At 43.2% G+C, this 17,241-nt stretch overlaps 1 protein-coding gene across 1 annotated transcript in view; it reads right to left on the bottom strand.

Moving 5' to 3' along the window:
• Nucleotides 1–17,241, bottom strand: part of ARFGEF3 (ARFGEF family member 3) — a 177,976-nt gene that overhangs the window by 26,082 nt on the left and 134,653 nt on the right. Inside the window, exons 20-25 of the mRNA XM_069598510.1 lie at nucleotides 16,599–16,732; nucleotides 13,865–14,010; nucleotides 12,244–12,423; nucleotides 8,168–8,312; nucleotides 6,493–6,615; nucleotides 174–277 (exon numbers count right to left, since the gene is read on the bottom strand). Of these exons, the coding sequence (XP_069454611.1) occupies nucleotides 174–277; nucleotides 6,493–6,615; nucleotides 8,168–8,312; nucleotides 12,244–12,423; nucleotides 13,865–14,010; nucleotides 16,599–16,732 (832 nt within the window). The remainder of the gene's footprint in view (nucleotides 1–173; nucleotides 278–6,492; nucleotides 6,616–8,167; nucleotides 8,313–12,243; nucleotides 12,424–13,864; nucleotides 14,011–16,598; nucleotides 16,733–17,241) is intronic.

Here is a 17,241-nt window from a genome sequence, read left to right as displayed (position 1 = left end):
TTCTCATGACTTTCTTTCGCTGCTTTGTAGAAGGGGTGGGGACCAAAATTTATACTCCAAATCTAAGCCCCACTCTCCTCAGAGACAGCAGAAAGTATTGTTCCTGGGCTTCACAAAGACACCTGTGCCTATTTTGTGAGCATCTTCAGAGGCAGGTTTGGGGGTCTGGGTACCTGAGAACAGCGCCGGAGGTAGTCCAGGGCCGGGAGGCACAGGTCTGGGGATGCGGCTCCAGGTCCTGGGACACAGTCTCCAATCTCCTTACAGTCCACCTCCCCTGGGAGCAGCAGGGCGAGACAGAAACAAATATTGTTCATCCCCTTCTAACAGAAGACCTGCCTAGTCACACAGCATTCTTTCACCAAATGCCTACTAAAACAGAAAAGAAAAAGCACTCTACATTGTATAACCCTGAGAAAGCCCTTTCAGTCAAATTTCCCCCTACATGTGTACACGTTAAATACAGTTGGGGGTCATATAGTACACGTCATACCTCGTTGAAATTATTCTCTTCTGTAATTCCTCTTTTCACTAGTCAGTTCAGTTGCCCAGTCTTTGCGACCCCAAGGACTGCAGCACCCCAGGCCTCCCTGTCCATCACCAACTCCCAGAGTTTACTCAGACTCATGTCCATTGAGTCGGTGATGCCATCCAACCATCTCATCCTCTGTTGCCCCTTCTCCTCCCACCTCCCATCTCTCCCAGCATCAGGGTCTTTTCAGATTCCACATCCTGCCGCGGTACTTGCAGTGGCTGGAGAGTGTGTGTTTTGTACCTGGGCACACTGTAACTGTAGTTCACTTTCCTGGGCCTGCTGCTGATGCTCTGACTTGTGAAGCTTTGATGATAGAGGATGATCTTGGAGACCAGCCATGTGCTGAGCTGGGACAAAGCACTAGGCCCCTCCCCCTTTAGAGAAGGACCTTGTTTGTTGCCAGTGCTCAGCACTAAACAGTGATCATAAATGAAGATTCTGGGAGGATTCGAAACATCTGCAGTTTGGGGGTGGTGACTACACAACTGAACTGACATGATCTATTTTTTGTGTGTATATCTAGAAATGTGATCTGCAGAGGACATCTAGATAGTCTTTAAGTAAACAAGTAATTCAGAATTACCATTTTCCTTCTTGCATGATGAATCTATTCCTATACTTTTTAATAAAATCACTCCACAGTACTCTAACTATTTCTAATTATCTACAGTGGTAGTAACTAGCAGCCTCCCTGCAGGTAAACAGACATAATTACTAGGCATTAGCTGAAGTTTAAAGATAAAGAGTCATGTTTCTCAAAAAAGAAGAGAAAACCACTTCTTACGTTTTAGATCAGCGACTGGCAAACTTCTTTTACATATAAATATTTTAGGGTTTGCAGATCACACTGTCTTTGTTGCAAATTCTCAGCTCTGTCACTGTAGCACAAAACAGCCATAGACAAATGACCATGGCTGTGTTTCAATAAAACTTTATTTATAAAAACTCTGAGTGGATGGGATTGCTCCGTGGGCCATAGTTTGCCAACTCCAAGTTAGATTAACATACCTTACAGTATAAAAACACAGAGAAGTTCAAATTCATGTTGAAATAACCAAGTGGGAATTACAAATAAATTCATTTCTTGACATGTACACACCGCTGCCCTTAGAATGGATAACCAACAAGGACCTACTGTATAGCATATGGAACTCTGTTCAACGTTATGTGGCAGCCTGGATGGGAGGGGAGTTTGGGGGAGAATGGGTACATGTATGTATATGGCTGAGTCCCTTTGCTGTTCACCTGAAACTATCAGAACGTTGTTTATTAGTTGGCTAGGGTTCCCAAGTGGCTCAGTGGGTAAAGAATCTGCCTGCAGTGCAGGAGACTATCCCAGGCTCTATCCCAGGGTCAGGAAGGTCCCCTGGAAGAGGGCATGGCAACCTGCTCCAGTATCCTTGCCTGGAGAATCCCACGGACAGAGCTGGACATGACTGAAGCGACTGAGCATGCATACTCCAATGTAAAACAAAAAGTAACCCTCCCCCCAAAAAACACAAAACAAATAAATCCATTTCCTATCTTGTTAACCACAACGAATGTTCCAAAGTGTTTTTATCTAGGCTTCTGTGTTACATATCAAAGTCTGTGCCCCCTGGAGACGGGCAGGACACAGTGTGGCTATATTGGGGCCTCAGAAGGCTGAATGGCTTCATCAACTCAATGGATATGAATTTGAGGAGATGGTGAATGACAGGGAAGCCTGGAGTGCTGCATTCCATGGGGTTGCAAAGAGGTGGACACAACTGTGTGAATGAACAACAGATGTCCCACTGACCCTAAGCCACACACAAATCACTCTGCCTCATAATTCATAGGCAAATTAGAACCTTTTGGTTTTAAATATCCTCAGCTGCACACTGACAATTCTGCAGCTATATTTTCAGACTCCAACCCCTTAAGATCTCAAAATTCTGACATCTCCGCTTGAATATTTCATAGACACTCAATGTGTACAAATGTCCAAAGACAGTATTCATGACTTTTCCCTCTCCTCCACTCCTTTTGGATATACTGATTCTGAATAACATCAGCTCTGACAGAGAATTTGAGGAGGGGGGAGTCAGCCTCAGTTCCTCCGCTTTTCAGGCCCCACATCATAGCAGTCCAAGCCCTATTGATCCCACCTCTACAACGTCCTGAATTCCATGCACTCTGCTTGCTCCCAAACTATTGCACACTGGTCTCTGCCTGCAGCCTCTTATCCTTGCCCACAGGAACACGTGCCTGCCAGAGTTTAGTTTCGAAAATTTCCCTGTGCATTCTCAGTCCCCTGATGTGGCATGCAGGGCCCATTCCAACTCATTGCCCAGGATCCCTCCTCTGTGGGTACCCAACTTTCAGAAAACCTACAGCTCACTCCACCAAGTTCAAAGGTCACTTCTGTGAGGCCTGCATGGGGTCTACTACCCAGCACCCTGTCTCAGCAGCTTGCTTATCTCAGCTTAAATGACCTTTTAAACTAGCATCTATGAAAGTATTCTTACTACTAAACTGTGATTACTGATTTATGCGTCTGTTTCCCAGAAGAGGCAGCAAATCTCTCATAGGCAGGAAGCATGTTTTATTCACTGTGCCAATGTACTGGGCACTTGATTGTTCACTGAACAACAGAATACCAATAATCTGTTTTGTAGTGTTGCACGCATGCGTGTGTTCATGCACGTGTGTGCTCAGTTATGTCTGACTCTTTGCAACCCCAGGGACTGCAGCCCGCCGGGCTCCTCTGTTCATGGGATTTCCCAGGCAAGCATACTGCAGTGGGTTGCCATTTCCTCCTCCAGGGGATCTTTCTGAACCAGGGATGGAACCCACATCTCCTGCATTACCACTGATAATGATTCTTAAATGAAATGTAAGACTGTGGAGCATTAGAAAATATTTTAGTCTCTGCCCCCAGTTCCTGGCACAGAGCTCCTGAAACCCTAATTTCCCAAATGATAAGGATACTAGGAGCATCTTTTGTTCTGATACTTGATCTTTGACTCCAGCTTCAAATATCATACTCTTGAAGGGCCAACATAAACCAGAAGGAAGCAAATACAAAGCAACGAAACCATATCAGAATATCTTGTTTTAAATACTTCCTCTATATTCTCAGGGTGGATTAATGGTATTAATATTTTAAATTATAGAATAGGTTGTTAACTGCTATACTATGGTATTTGAAATTTTAACTCCTTGCATTAAGGGATGTGAGAGGGCTATCTGCAGGTGTAATACTTCCGATGACCTTAGTTTACAGAAACCTCCATCAGTCTTTGAAACTTCTCATGTGACTCCAGTTATTGATTGCTTCTGTTAATGGTGGCTCAGATGATAAAGCGTCTGTCTGCAACGCAGGAGACCCCGGGTTTGATCGCTGGGTTGGGAAGATTCCCTGGAGAAGGAAATGGCAGCCCACTCCAGTATTCTTGCCTGGAAAATCTGATAGGCTACCGTCCATGGGGTCGCAAAGAGTTGGACACAACTGAGCGACTTCACTTTCTTTCCTGATGATGAACTCCTAAACCCCTTGGAATTTCCTGGGTGACAGGATTTTTGTTCTTGGGAGGCAGAGCTTGGTGAGCTCCTGGATGGTGGCTGGTTACCAGAAAGACCATGGGGTGAGAGAAGGGTTGGAAATCGGGTTAATGATTGATCATGCCCACATGATGATGCCTCCATAAAAAAATCCCCAAAGTATGGGGTTCAGAGAGCCTCTGCATTGCTCAACACATCTATATGCTGGGAGGAGGGTGTGCCCCAGCTCCATGGGGGCAGAAGCTCCTGAGCTTGGGACTCTTCTGGACCTCACCTTGTATTATCTCTTCACCTGACTGTTCATCTGTATCATTTACCATATGCATTGTTATCTAATAAACTGGTGAATATATTTCCCTCTCTTCTGTGAGCTGCTCTAACAAATCCTCAAATCCAGGGGGGTGGGGGAATCATGGGAACTACTGATTTGTAGCCAAGTTAGACAGAGTTGTGAGTAACTTGGGGATCCACTACTTGGAACTGTCATGTTAAATGGAGGGGCAGTCACATAGGACTGCGCCCTTAACCTGTGCTAACTCTGGTTAGTGTCAGAGTTGAATTGACCAGTAGGGCACCCGGCTGGTGTCACAGAGAAGTGCTTGGTGTGGGAACAAACCCCAGGCACATCTGGTATCAGAACTCTAGTGAGATAGTACTTGGCAGAGTAAAGGAGAAGCATAGGAGGAAGTGATATTTTTTCTAAATAAGCACTGGACTTTTCTTATTATCTAATGAGAGATCACCTCATGCTTTAAGGTGTTCTTATGATTAAGATACTAAACTATTTGGTTTCTATTTAATGTAGGACAGAGCTCGAAAGGAGGATGCGATGGTTGGATGGCATTACCAATTCAACGGACATGAACTTGGGCAAACTCCGGGAGATGGTGAGGGCCAGGGGGGGCTGGCGTGCTGCAGTCCACAGGGCTGCAAAGAGTAGGACACGACTGAGCGACTGAATAACAATGGAAGAGTTTAAAAAGAGTAAAATCTTACTCTGTTCAAAGAAATCTTCCTCTGAAGCCCAGCATGTATAGTGGATAAGTGAGGGGCATTCATGTTCCCTCAGTTCAGCCCTCTACTTCCCGGAGTACACAGAAAAACAGAGTGTGTATATGAGAACATAATGTAACAAAGATGGTCTATGGATCAGACCTGTGGCCTCCAGCCTCTTTCTTGAAACTTGCATTTTATTCCTGCTCCAAAATAAGGGGAACATGGATGAAATCACCTAGCTTCTCCATGTCTTATTTTCTTTTGCAAAGAAGTTTTGCAAGAATACAAAATAATTTTTTTGGTGTTGTTCAGTCATTAAGTCGTGTCCAACTCTTTGCAACCCCATGGACTGTAGCACGCCAGGCTTCCGTCTTTCACTATCTCCTGAGGTTGCTCAAACTCATGTCCATTGAATTGGTGATACCACTCAATCATGCTCAGTCAGTTCTTTGCATCAGGTGGCCAAAGTACTGGAGCTTCGGCTTCAGCATTAGTCCTTCCAATGAATATTCAGGGTTGATATCCTTTATATTTTTATAAGAATTGACCTTATATTTTCTTTATTTAAAAGGTTCTCAAGGCCCCGTATCTAAGAGCTCTCCAGGGTGAAAGTCTCAAAACTTGAAGTTTCTTCTAAACTTTGCATTTAACTAACTGCCACATCCTTTCACTTTCACCGCAGATAAAACTGAGCCATACCAACAGTAGGTCATGCTATATAGGTTCAGTCACTCCGTGGTATACGACTCTTTGCGACCCCATGGACTGCAGCACGCCAGGTTTCCCTGTCCATCACCAACTCCCGGAACTTGCTCGAACTCATGTCCATGGAGTCGGTGATGCCATCCAACCATCTCATCCTCTGTCATCCCCTTCTCCTGCCTTCAGTCTTTTCCAGCATTGCAGTCTTTTCCAATGAGCACTCTACTGTGTTAAAGTATTTCTAAATTAAGCCTAAAAATCAGGTAGGTATTTCCTGAAACACACGAAATCTCAAGGAAGGGTGATTCCTACACTTTCAAACTACATTTTGTAATCAATAGAGTCTGGGGGAAGGCATCTTAACTTTTGCTTAAGAGCTGGGAACTCAAACTCTAATTAGGCTCATTAATTATGTGACACTGAAGATAGCAATTTCCTGTATAAAAGCAATTACTAAATATAACATTGAATGTTTCAAGATTCAAAAAGAAGTTGGAGTAAAATAATATATGAAGACACACTTCATTATAAAATTATTCCATGAACACAGTGAAAAATATCAACCCTGGACAGAATCCAAGCTGTGTTTACAGTAAGCTTTATGCTCTGTGCTCCTGAGCACACAGCATAGCACCGTCTGCTTCTATCCCAGGATACCTGCAGCCAGCTCACACAGAGCCATACGGATAAGGGTCTCCAGCTGTCAGAAGGCGGGAAGGGGGGGCTCCACTTACCCAGTCCTTTGACAAACTTCATAAGGCACATGATGTAACTAGTGGCTGCGTTAGCAAAGACCTGGATGTTGTCGGTATTGAGAAAAGCTTCAAATACATCAAACACTGGAGCCTGGCCTTTTCCTGAAGGAGGAAGGTTACAGAGTTTTAAGAAAGTTAGGTGTCTACCTTTCAGTTGCCCATACTCCCAGCACCTTCCAAAGAGCATTAAAAAATATATATATATCTATTGGAGCAAAGCCCAGGTCTTTTGACTGGATAACTGGCTTGGCTCCCGTGTTGTCCTTCTCAGCTTTGCCTGCAGGGGGAGCTGTAGGATGGCCATGAGGAGAGCTTAGCAGACAGATGAGGGCAAAGCTGGCTGAATGCAGGGCTGAGCAATGTGTAGGTCTACATAGGGCCATTAAACATGTGGTCCTTTGGAATTCTCCTGCACACAATCATTATAGATACGGGAAGGTTTAGATAACCCCCTGATGGCACATACTAACTTACTCATATATGTGCTGAAAAGAGCTAATATAGAAGGCTCAGAGGCTGCTATCCTCAGAAAGGCCTGCCTCAAGGGTTGGCCCTTGGCTGGTCTGGGAACCTGGCTCACCTAATAGTCCATTAATTGGATGGTTTACTGTGCCTGGATGGTTGGCGCAAAGAACACAGTCTGATCTGAACACCTTTCCCGCTGCCCCCCCCCCCCACCCCCCCCAGGAAGTATGGATTTTGGTACCTAAGTGACCAGCCCTTAGCTGGGTCTCTAATGGGCTTCCCTGGGTAGAAAGGCTCACACACTGCCCCTGGTTATATATACTGCTGCGTTTTCCCACTGGAGGTGAAGTGCTCCGTGGGACTCTCAAGGGAGGGGGAGAGCTCAGGGAGGCCTGCACACGGATTCTGTGATTTCCCCCTAGGATCTGGCTTGGCCTTACCATATCACTGCAATAAACCTTGGCCATGAGCCATTAATAAGTCTGAGCTATGTAATAAATCTTGGCATAACTACATGCTGAGTCCCATGAGTCTTTCTGCTGGGTCTCTAAATGCAGGGTTAGTCTTGGAGGCCCCTGATCCAACATCCCTGGTCACCGCGCCTGCTGTATGGCTGCCATCTATTTCCAGCCAGATCCTATCTCCCTAATTCGAATTCCCTGTTATTTGGATATTTTCTGCTTCTTCCTAGATAGTGGATAACATTTTTCCCTTTTGGTTTTATGAATGAACTCAACACAGATATGTGAAATGACCTACGTCCCTCAGTCTTCTGTCTCCTCTGTCATTGAGAGCAGGGCCTGGTAACACTCAAGGTTCTCGACCTGCTGGCAGAACTCAGAGCTTGTATTCCTGCTACACCATCTCCTGCTGATAAAACAGCAGAATGCCAGTCTTCCCTGTTCTCCAACTTCTTTCGATAGCATGGAGCTTGACATAAAGAGCTATTGCCCCATAGCCAAAATCAGCACTCCCATTCAACACAGAACTGGAAGCCCTAGCCGGAGCAATCAAGCAAGAGTGGAATAGAATGCATCCAAATCGGAAAGTAACATGGCCTCTTTTCAATGATGATATGATGTTAATATATACAAAGTCTTTAAGATTCCACCAAAAAATAGAACTACAGTCATTAGAATGCAGAACTAATAAAGAAGTTTCAGGATGCAAAATCAACACACAGCCTTACCCATGGAATAGTCGCCCACCAGGTACTCCTTCACCTCGGACTTGTTCCCGCTGTGCACCGTTTCCAGGGCGCTGAACAGGGGCCTCCACCCTGACTGGATCTGGGCGGAGCACACTTCAACCAGCTCCCCGATGGACGTGACGACCTGCAGAGGCAGAGGGGTTGGCACTTGGTGCCTTTTTCTTCTAAGAAGCAGGCGAGTTTCTGGGAAGATGGATGTGCTTCCCGGCTCCCTATTTCTGGGTTAATTTTAGTGCAAGAGAAAAATCAAAACCTAGACAAACTCACTCAAAAGTCTTCCAAATAAGCAACCATACTGCATTAATTCGCATTTTATTAAGTGTCACTAAGCAACTTTTCATATGCTATTTGTAAATATTTTGCTGTTTTTGAAGTTAGGTTTGTCTTCTCATTACTGTCTTTTTATCATCGAGTTCTTCACGCATTCTAAATGTAAGCCCTTTCTAAGACACATGGTTTGCAAATTCTTTTTCACAGCTTTGGGCTTGTTTTTTTTTTATTTTTAAATGGTCTCTCTTTTTTTAAAATCATTTATTTCTTGGCTGTGCTGGGTCTTTATTGTCGTGCATGGATGGACTTTCGCTAATTGTGGTGTGTGAGCTTCTCATCGCAGTGGCGTCTCTTTGCAGAACGCGGGCTTCAGTAGCGTGGCATGTGGCCTCAGTAGTTGTGGTTTTGGGCTCTAGAGGACAGGCTCAATAGTTGTGGCATATGGCCCTAGCCGTTTCACGTAGCCGTTTCATGTGGGATCCTCCAGGGCCAGATATCGAACCCATGTCCCCCAAATTGGCAGACAGACTCCTTACCACTGAGCTACCAGGGAAGCCCCTAAATGGTGTCTTTTGAAGAACAAAAGTTTTACATTTTGATGAAGTCCAAATCATCAATTTTTATTTTTACAGATTCTGTTGGTGTCATTTCTAAGGAATCTCTGCCTAACCCAAGGTGGTCTCTTATGCTTTCTGTGGAAGCTTTTATAGGCTTTGTACTTTATTTAAGCCTATGACCCATTTTGAGTTATTTTTTCTGTATGGTAAATGAAAGGGTGTAAATTCATTTTTACTTCATATGTTCAAGCACCACTTGCTAAAGGAATATCCTGTCCCTCTATTGAATTGCAATGACATCTTTGTCAAAAATCTACCATAAATGTGAGAATTTATTTCTATACTTTCTATTCAGTTCCCCTGATCAATAAGTCTATCCTTACACCAATATTCCACAATGTGGATTCCTTAAATTTTGAAATTGGGTAGTGTAAATTCTCCAAATTCACTGTTCTTTTTCAAATGTGTTTTCTCTATTCTAGATCCTTTGAACTTGCATATAAACTTGAAAATCATCTTCCCAATTTCTTCAAAAAAGTCTGCTGAAATTTTGATAGGAATTGCACTGAATCTATTTATCAACTTGGGGAAATCTGCCATTTAAAAATAGTGTCTTTCAATCCATGAATGTAGCATCTCACATAATTTGTTTGAATATTTTTTTTTCCTCAGCAATATTTTGTAGCTTTCAGCATACAGGTATTTAACATCTTTTGCTAAATTCCTAAATATTTTGTTTTTGCTGCTCTTGTAAAGGGAATTGTTCTCAATTTCAATTTTTGATAACTTACATCTTGGATATGGGAATGCAAGTGACTTTAATGTGTTGTTTTTATATCCAGTAACCTAGCTAAACTCACTATTAATTCTAGTAACGTAAAAAATAAATTCCTTAGGATTTTCTATATGTAAGACTATGTTGTCTATGAACTAAGACAATTTTGTTTTCCAAAAACTGGATGGCATTAATTTTTCAGTACAGTGAGTAAAATTCATAATGTTGAACAGAATTGGTAAAGGTGGAAATCTTTGCTTTGTTCCCAGTTATTGGGAAAAAGCATTCAGTCAACCATTGTGTGAAGTTTGATATTCGATTCTCAAATACTCCTTTCATCTAATTAGTGAACTCCTTTCTAGTCCTCATTTCTTGAAAGTTTTTCATTTAAAATGACTGATGGATTTTGTAAAATGTTTTCTCTGTGTCTATTAAAATGACCATACGGTTTTAATCCTTTATTCTACTAAAAGATACACTGATTTTTGAGCTGTTAAACCAATCTTGCACTGATTCTTTCTTCTGCAATCTCAAATCTTGCTGGTAAGCCTATTTAGTGGATTTTTCATTTGTTGTTGTCAACTCTAGAATTTGTATTCTTTCTGTTTCCATTTCTCTATGTAGATTCTCTATTTTTCAGACATTGTCATCTTTGAACATAATGCTTTGAACATACTTATAGTAGCTGCTTCAAAGTCTCTGTCCCCTAATTCAACATCCCAGGGCACAGTGAACAGAGCCCTCTTCCCATCACATGTGCTGAACTTCTTTGGCTAAATATTCTATAATTTCTACCATGAAGGTATCACTAATACGGGTCACCACATCTTCTAGATCCTGTATCTGTTTTTCTTCCCACCTCCAAATCAGAATTTTGGATCTAAATAATCCTGGTTTTAGCTTAATACAACATCTGGTCTCACTCTAAGGCAGTTTCTGTTGTCTGCCCTTCTCCCCGACCCCTGAGTATACATCATTGTTTCTTATTTCTTTGAATATCTCATACTTTTTTTGGCTGAACATTGAGTATTTTAGATAATATAGCAATGCTGGATTCTGATTTATTCTTGAGTTTTTTTTTAATACTAAATTGCTCAGACTTATACTTTAAGCCTTTAAGGAGACTGCCCTCTGCCAGTCAGCTGGGGAGAATATTCAAAGTTCAGCCAGTTCACAACTCTCTCTGGTATTTTGCTTCCTGATGAGATTTAGACAGTCTATCCTATATATGTCCATATTTCAGTCAGCTAGAGATGCATAAGGAATTTACCTTGTCCTTCTATGAAATCTCTGGTTTCCGGAATCTCATGTTATATTTGTTACTGGTTCACCATTGTAACCTTAGGCCAGCAACACTGTAGTATTCTATTGCTCATTTCCTACCAAATCTATATTTTCTAGTGGACAAACCAGTAGTCTTCTTCAAACCAAGTCTGTCTCTTAAGCAGAAAGGCTGATTTTCCCAGTCAGCCTACACTGGTCAAATTACTATTCTTATCAATAGCTTGTAAGTGATGACTTCCACCTTCACTAAGAAGGTCACAGGCTCCCACTGTCCTTAACCAAAGTTCTGACAAGAACTATTTTTCAGCATAAACGCTACTCAATTTGTCATCTGCCTGTGGTCAATTTCAAGAGCCCTGCAATGGATGCTTTTGACAGTTTTTTTCTTTTTGTAGACTAAATTTTTATGGAGAGGATTTGCTAACTTCTTTATGCCACCATAGCCAAAATCTCTCCTGTTCTAGATGATTGTTTAGAATTTTAATAAACACAGTTATTTTAAAGTCAGTCTCTGATAACAATACCTGGATCCCTGGTGAGGAGCTGGGGAGGCTGTATGAGTCTATTTCTCTTGTTTGCTTTTCTTTCTGTATTCGTGACATGTTATTTCCTAATGAGTCAATTAGTTTTGACCGAAGGCAGACATTTAGCTTCACCTGATGGTCAGTTTGCTCATGGCCAAACTGTCTCAGAGCTCTGCTTCTCTGGCTTCCCACTGTTACTTAGCTTTGGGCATCTTAATATTCCTTACTTTCTTGCCTATGTGTCAGTGTAATTAAAAAGCTTAGCCCTTATTTAACATTTTTAGTAGATTTCAGAGACAGAGGATCTGTATTCTTAGATCATCATCATAAGAAAGATACAAAATCTCTAGTTTCTTTACCATTTGTCTTTCCATAGTGGGCAGGACAGTGGTTAAGAGTACAGTGTGGGTATGAGGGCACAGACTAGTATAGCCAGGGTGCATTGTTCAAATCCAAGCTCCACCAATCACTAGTCATAGATCCTTAGCTAAACTGCTTACCCTCTTCTGGTCCCTGATTTCACATAGGCTTACAGTGCTGGAAAGATTAAATCTGCAGCGCTCACACAGCAGTCCTGCCGGTGCACTCAGTGAGGGCTGGCAGGCTATGGCAAAGATGGCAGCGCCGCGATGGTGACACACTGACCTGGTCTTGGACGTCCTCATCACACAACTCCAGCTGCATGATACGCTCGAACGGTCGGAAGAGAGCTTCATTAAAGTGAAAATGAGGTGGCTCATTCCAGTCCGTGAGAACCTCCGTCAGTATGTCATGGATGAAGGAAACCGCCTTCTGAGACACATGTCTTTCCTTATGGCAGGCAGCCTAAAAAATTCACGAGAGAGTCCAACACCCTCAGGACTTCAGGCAACTAAGAACCTGGTTCCTGAAGGTTTTCCTAACCCACCTTCCTGGAGGGAGGTGGAAGCAGCAACTCTGCTAAAGAGTTCAAGGATAAGTATCAGCGAACAGCACACTAAACTGCATTTTAAATAATTTAACCAACTGATCACACACACCTTCAGTTTCACTTTGAAGTTTCTAGAAAAATAAGATTTTCTAATAACCAGGCTTCCCTGATGGCTCAGACCATAAAGAGTCTGCCTGCAATGCAGGAGACCAGGGTTCAGTCCCTGGGAAGATCCCCTGGAGGAGAACATGGCAACCCACTCCAGTATTCTTGCCTGGCGAATCCCATGGAGAGAGGAGTGTGGCAGGCTCCAGTCCATAGGGTTGCAAAGAGGCATGACCGAGCGACTAACACACACGTGGTAGAATAATTTCTTCTCTTTTTCCCAGTAATGTGACATTTTTTTGGGGGTAGTATAGAACATGCTGACTAAATACACTGGAACCTTGTCTGGAAACTGTCCATGGTAGCTAGCTGTGCTTCAAACATATGAAGATCAGATGAGTCATTTGTCCCTCGGGGATGTGGCGTGACTGCACCAATGATGAATTACTTGACTCATATCATCATATCTGTGTCCTTTAGTAGTCCTTTCCCATACTGACCCTGGGCTTGGATGTGTGACTTGCTTTGTTTACATAATATTTGATTTATATAATAGCAAGCATTATATATGTAAAAGACTGAGAAAATAATTCTGATTTGGGATTTGCCCTCTTGCTTTCCTTGGGAATCCTAAGAATTCCACAAGAACAAGCCAGGGCTAGCTGACTAGAGGAGAGACCAGATGAGCCATGGCATAGCTCTACCAGATTAAGTGCTAAAGGGGTATGCAGACTAGTTACCACTGTCAAACAGGGCAACAATTTCCCCATCAACTTAGAAGTAGCCAGTCATCATGTATTGAGATAATTAGATGGATATTTAGATTACCATATAATTTATCACATAAACTGCTTTCCTTTGGAAAGTCAAAGAGGTCCTAGGAGTGTTAATTCAGTTGAGAAAACCAGGATGTATGATTCCCCTGTGTAGAGGGAATATATTTAGCTATTAGAAAAGGGAGCCTGGCAGAAACAAAAGACATTGTTATGTTCGCATACAAAAAAGAAGTGCCGGACTCAGGCTGGTAGCAGACCATGAAGAATAAGAAACTGGCTGTATGAGGTGCCCAGCTAAGTCACTTAAGTATAAAGAAGGGTCAGAGTGAGACCAGGGCAGTGCCACCGTTGGGCTGATAGGAGCCATAAGGTGTAATCAGAGAACGATGATGCTTGTGACCAGGCAATGTGGCCACAGTGCCTTTGTCCCCACCCTGCCTGGAGTCCCTGGGCCTCCCACTTTCAGGGCGCTCACCTCCACCAGGTGTGGGGCCACGAGGCTCCAGCAGCGCATCACGTGGAGCAGGGGCCTCGATTTGCTCCGCACGATCCTTAGCATGGCGTCCCCGAGGCGGAACAGGTGGAGGGCACTTTTGCGGTCTTGGGTGGACTTCACTTCTCCTACAAGAAGGCAAGCCCATAAAAGCCATCAATCCCAAACTCAGAAATAGTTTGACCTGTCTAAGCATGGCTAGAGGATGAAAATCAAAGAGTCATACTTGATAAGTAGGATTATTTGGTACGAATTTGCCAAGATAGGAAAGGAGCCCGGATTCAAGAACGAACAGGAGTTTGGTCGACAAGGTCAGAGGCCACCCATCTGTTCACGACAGCGTCCCTAGTGCCTGCTGTGACAAGTGTGAACAATGCTTGTGATAAGGAAGAATGATGTGGTTAAGTATCAATAGAAAGGTTACGGCATCGGCTACCCAGGCCCAAATCCTGGCTCCATCATTTAACAGTTGGGTTACCATAGGCCAGAAGTCTACCTAATTTACGGTTTCTTATTGTAAAAGTGGGATAACAGTGCCTTCTCCTTAAAGTTACTTCAAGGATGAAATATGACTAATACTCAAAAGTACTCAGCACAGGCCTGGCACAGACTACCTTGCCCTCCACTCTTAGCAACAGTGGCTGCAGTTATTGTCCCACTGTTCACAGCCGCTGTCCACTTTGTCGGTCCTTAACAGCACCTCTGAAGCCCCTGCCAAGCAGGTCAGGCCCCTTTGCTACCCAGCAACACGCGATCTAACCTGCTTTGTCTTGCTTCCGTACAATCCTTGCTTGCTGTGATTTCTTGAAACTTCTTTGCCACCTTAGTCTTCTTCAGTCTTCTTGCTCATGTCCTCCTGCTCCTCCCACCATGCCCACAAAATGCTGATCACAATCAGCCTCTACCAACCAGAATGTGCCTTTCTAATGAGCCTGGCCATGTCAAACAAACTTCAAAATGACAGTAACAAAAATCAATGACATTTACTGAATGTTTACCCTGCATGAAACATTGTGTTGGTTCTTTGTGTCTTTAATCACTTTTATTTTATTGAAGTATAGTTAATTTACAATGCGTTAATTTCTACTGTACAGCAAGGTAATTCGGGTATACATATATATACATATGTATACTTTTAAAATATTATTTTCCAATACTGTTTTATCACAAGATATTGAATATAGTTCCCTATGCTATACAATAGGACTTTGTTGCTTATCTTATATATAATAGTTTCCATCTGCTAACCCCAAACTCCCCGTCCATCTCTCCTGCACCTCTCTTCCCCCTTGGCAATCACAAGTCTGTCCTCTGTCTGTGATCACTTTAATTTTAAAAGCAAACCTTAAGAAGTAAATGCAACTATTGCTATGTAGAGATTAGAAAACAGGATCAGAAAGGTGAGCTGACTTGCCTAAATTGACAGCTGGTAAGGGGTGAAGGCAGCATTTTAACTTAGATCTGATTGATTTGAAAGTCAACGCTTCCTCCTCCCAGGTCTGCTGCTGCTTCTTGCCCCTCACAGCTTTTTTTTTTTTTTTGTATGCTCAGAGTCTGCTGATTTCTCCACGCAAAATATTTTGAAGGTTGCCCCTGGGCACAGAGATTCTCTGGCAGTTGGCTGGGTCTGGAAAGTTGGCTTTATTTAGCTAAGGTTTTAAAGTCTATTAAAAACTCACAGGAAAGCACTGTGGTTCTCAAATTAGAATCTGCAGTAAGAGTCAAAATTCCTAATGGTGGAAAGGACCTCAGAGGCTGTGCCCTTCAACCTGCCACCACAGTGTGATCCTGGCACACGGCTCTGTGCCTCTGCCTGAATTTCTGGGAACAAGGTACTCACTGTTAACAGCACAACCTAGCTGTCAATGGACAGGTGCATTTGTGAGCAAAACCCGCCATTCACGTGGGACCCACTCACGGGCGATTCAATACACCTCTACCCACTCTCCCACATGTTGGCCTTCAAGAGAGTGTTCACCTGGTAACATCCATGAAGACTGTGATTCTGTTGTTATTTAGTCACTAAGTCATGTCCTGACTCTCTGTGACCCAATGGACTGTAGCCCGCCAGGTTCCTCTGTCCATGGGATTTCCCAGACAAGAATACTGGGGTGGGTTGCTATTTCCTACTCCAAGGGATCTTCCCGACTCAGAGATCGAAACTGCATCTCCTGCTTGGCACGTGGAGTCTTTACCACTGAGCCACCTGGGAAGCCCAGTGATTCTGACCCACCATTAAAGGGACATGCCCCTGGGGCAGTTTTTCTAAGAGTGGCCTGAGGCTTCTGTCGCGTGTTCCATTTTTCTCTCCCAGGCCTTTCTGAAATTAGAAGCTGCTCCTGCAAGTTGGCTGGACTAAGGCAGGTGTGTGCTTTGTGATATGGAGAAAAGTTCCTGCCTGCGTGTGAAGCTATCTGCACCAAGTTACCACACCATTTCTACATCACAAGCAAAACTTAGCAGAACAACCAGTGACAACCAGTACAACTGTGGTGGCGGCAGCATTTCCATTCACAAAGGATAATAACCAACCCCCAGCCAGCACCACCCACACCGATCACGTCTCAACTCTACGTGACAAATCTGCACTTGAACTTGGCCAGGGTGGCCGTGTATGAGAGGAAAGGGGGCTCAAGTCCTCAGGCAGGCTGCTGGCATCAGAGATCTGGGTTGTTTGCTGCTAGCTTCATGGTACATTCTGCAGGGAAAGAATTACCTGGCATCGCCAGCGAGTAATCAACTGTTTCCGTAACAGAATGGAAAAGCTGGGACTGCGATGCTTTCTTCAGCTGGTAAAGAAAACCTCCCAGAGCCATGAGGTTCAGTTTATCTGTAGCATCTTCAAAGAGCCTGGATGAAAGAAAAAGACTTGTTACTTAGAAACAATTCAGCAAAGTCTTTATGTAGGATGATTATGGTAATTTTCTTAAATGTGATTAATGAAAATGTTGTGTAAACACTATAAAGAAATGTACGGTATTGTTTTATCTATTATTACTGAGTACAAGTCTGCTCTAATTACAAGATTTTAATCTGAGGGGCACAGACCATACTAAAAATAAAAAATCTTTGTAGCCCCATGGCATAACTCAGCTGAGATGAGCACTCATTAAATGCTTGGCAAGAAGTTGAAAGATGGCAAAGCATCACTCACAGAGGCTGAGCAACTGGGAATGGAATCCTCACAATTAACTTCGATTTCATAAACTATAGTAAAGAAAATCCCAGTAAATTAATCAAGGCTTTTGTTGGGCTTCAACTGATGAGTATAATGTTGGACTTGGCCCAGAGGAGGATTCGGGAGCAGGGTCAACTTGATCTGTACGCCCCCTGGGGCAGGAAATGACCTTCTTACTCCT

This window comes from Ovis canadensis, chromosome 8, assembly GCF_042477335.2.
Source record: "Ovis canadensis isolate MfBH-ARS-UI-01 breed Bighorn chromosome 8, ARS-UI_OviCan_v2, whole genome shotgun sequence".
In the NCBI taxonomy this organism is placed as follows: domain Eukaryota; kingdom Metazoa; phylum Chordata; class Mammalia; order Artiodactyla; family Bovidae; genus Ovis; species Ovis canadensis.
The sequence above is the reverse complement of the archived record's forward strand: the minus strand, read 5'-3'. Positions and strand labels throughout refer to the sequence as shown.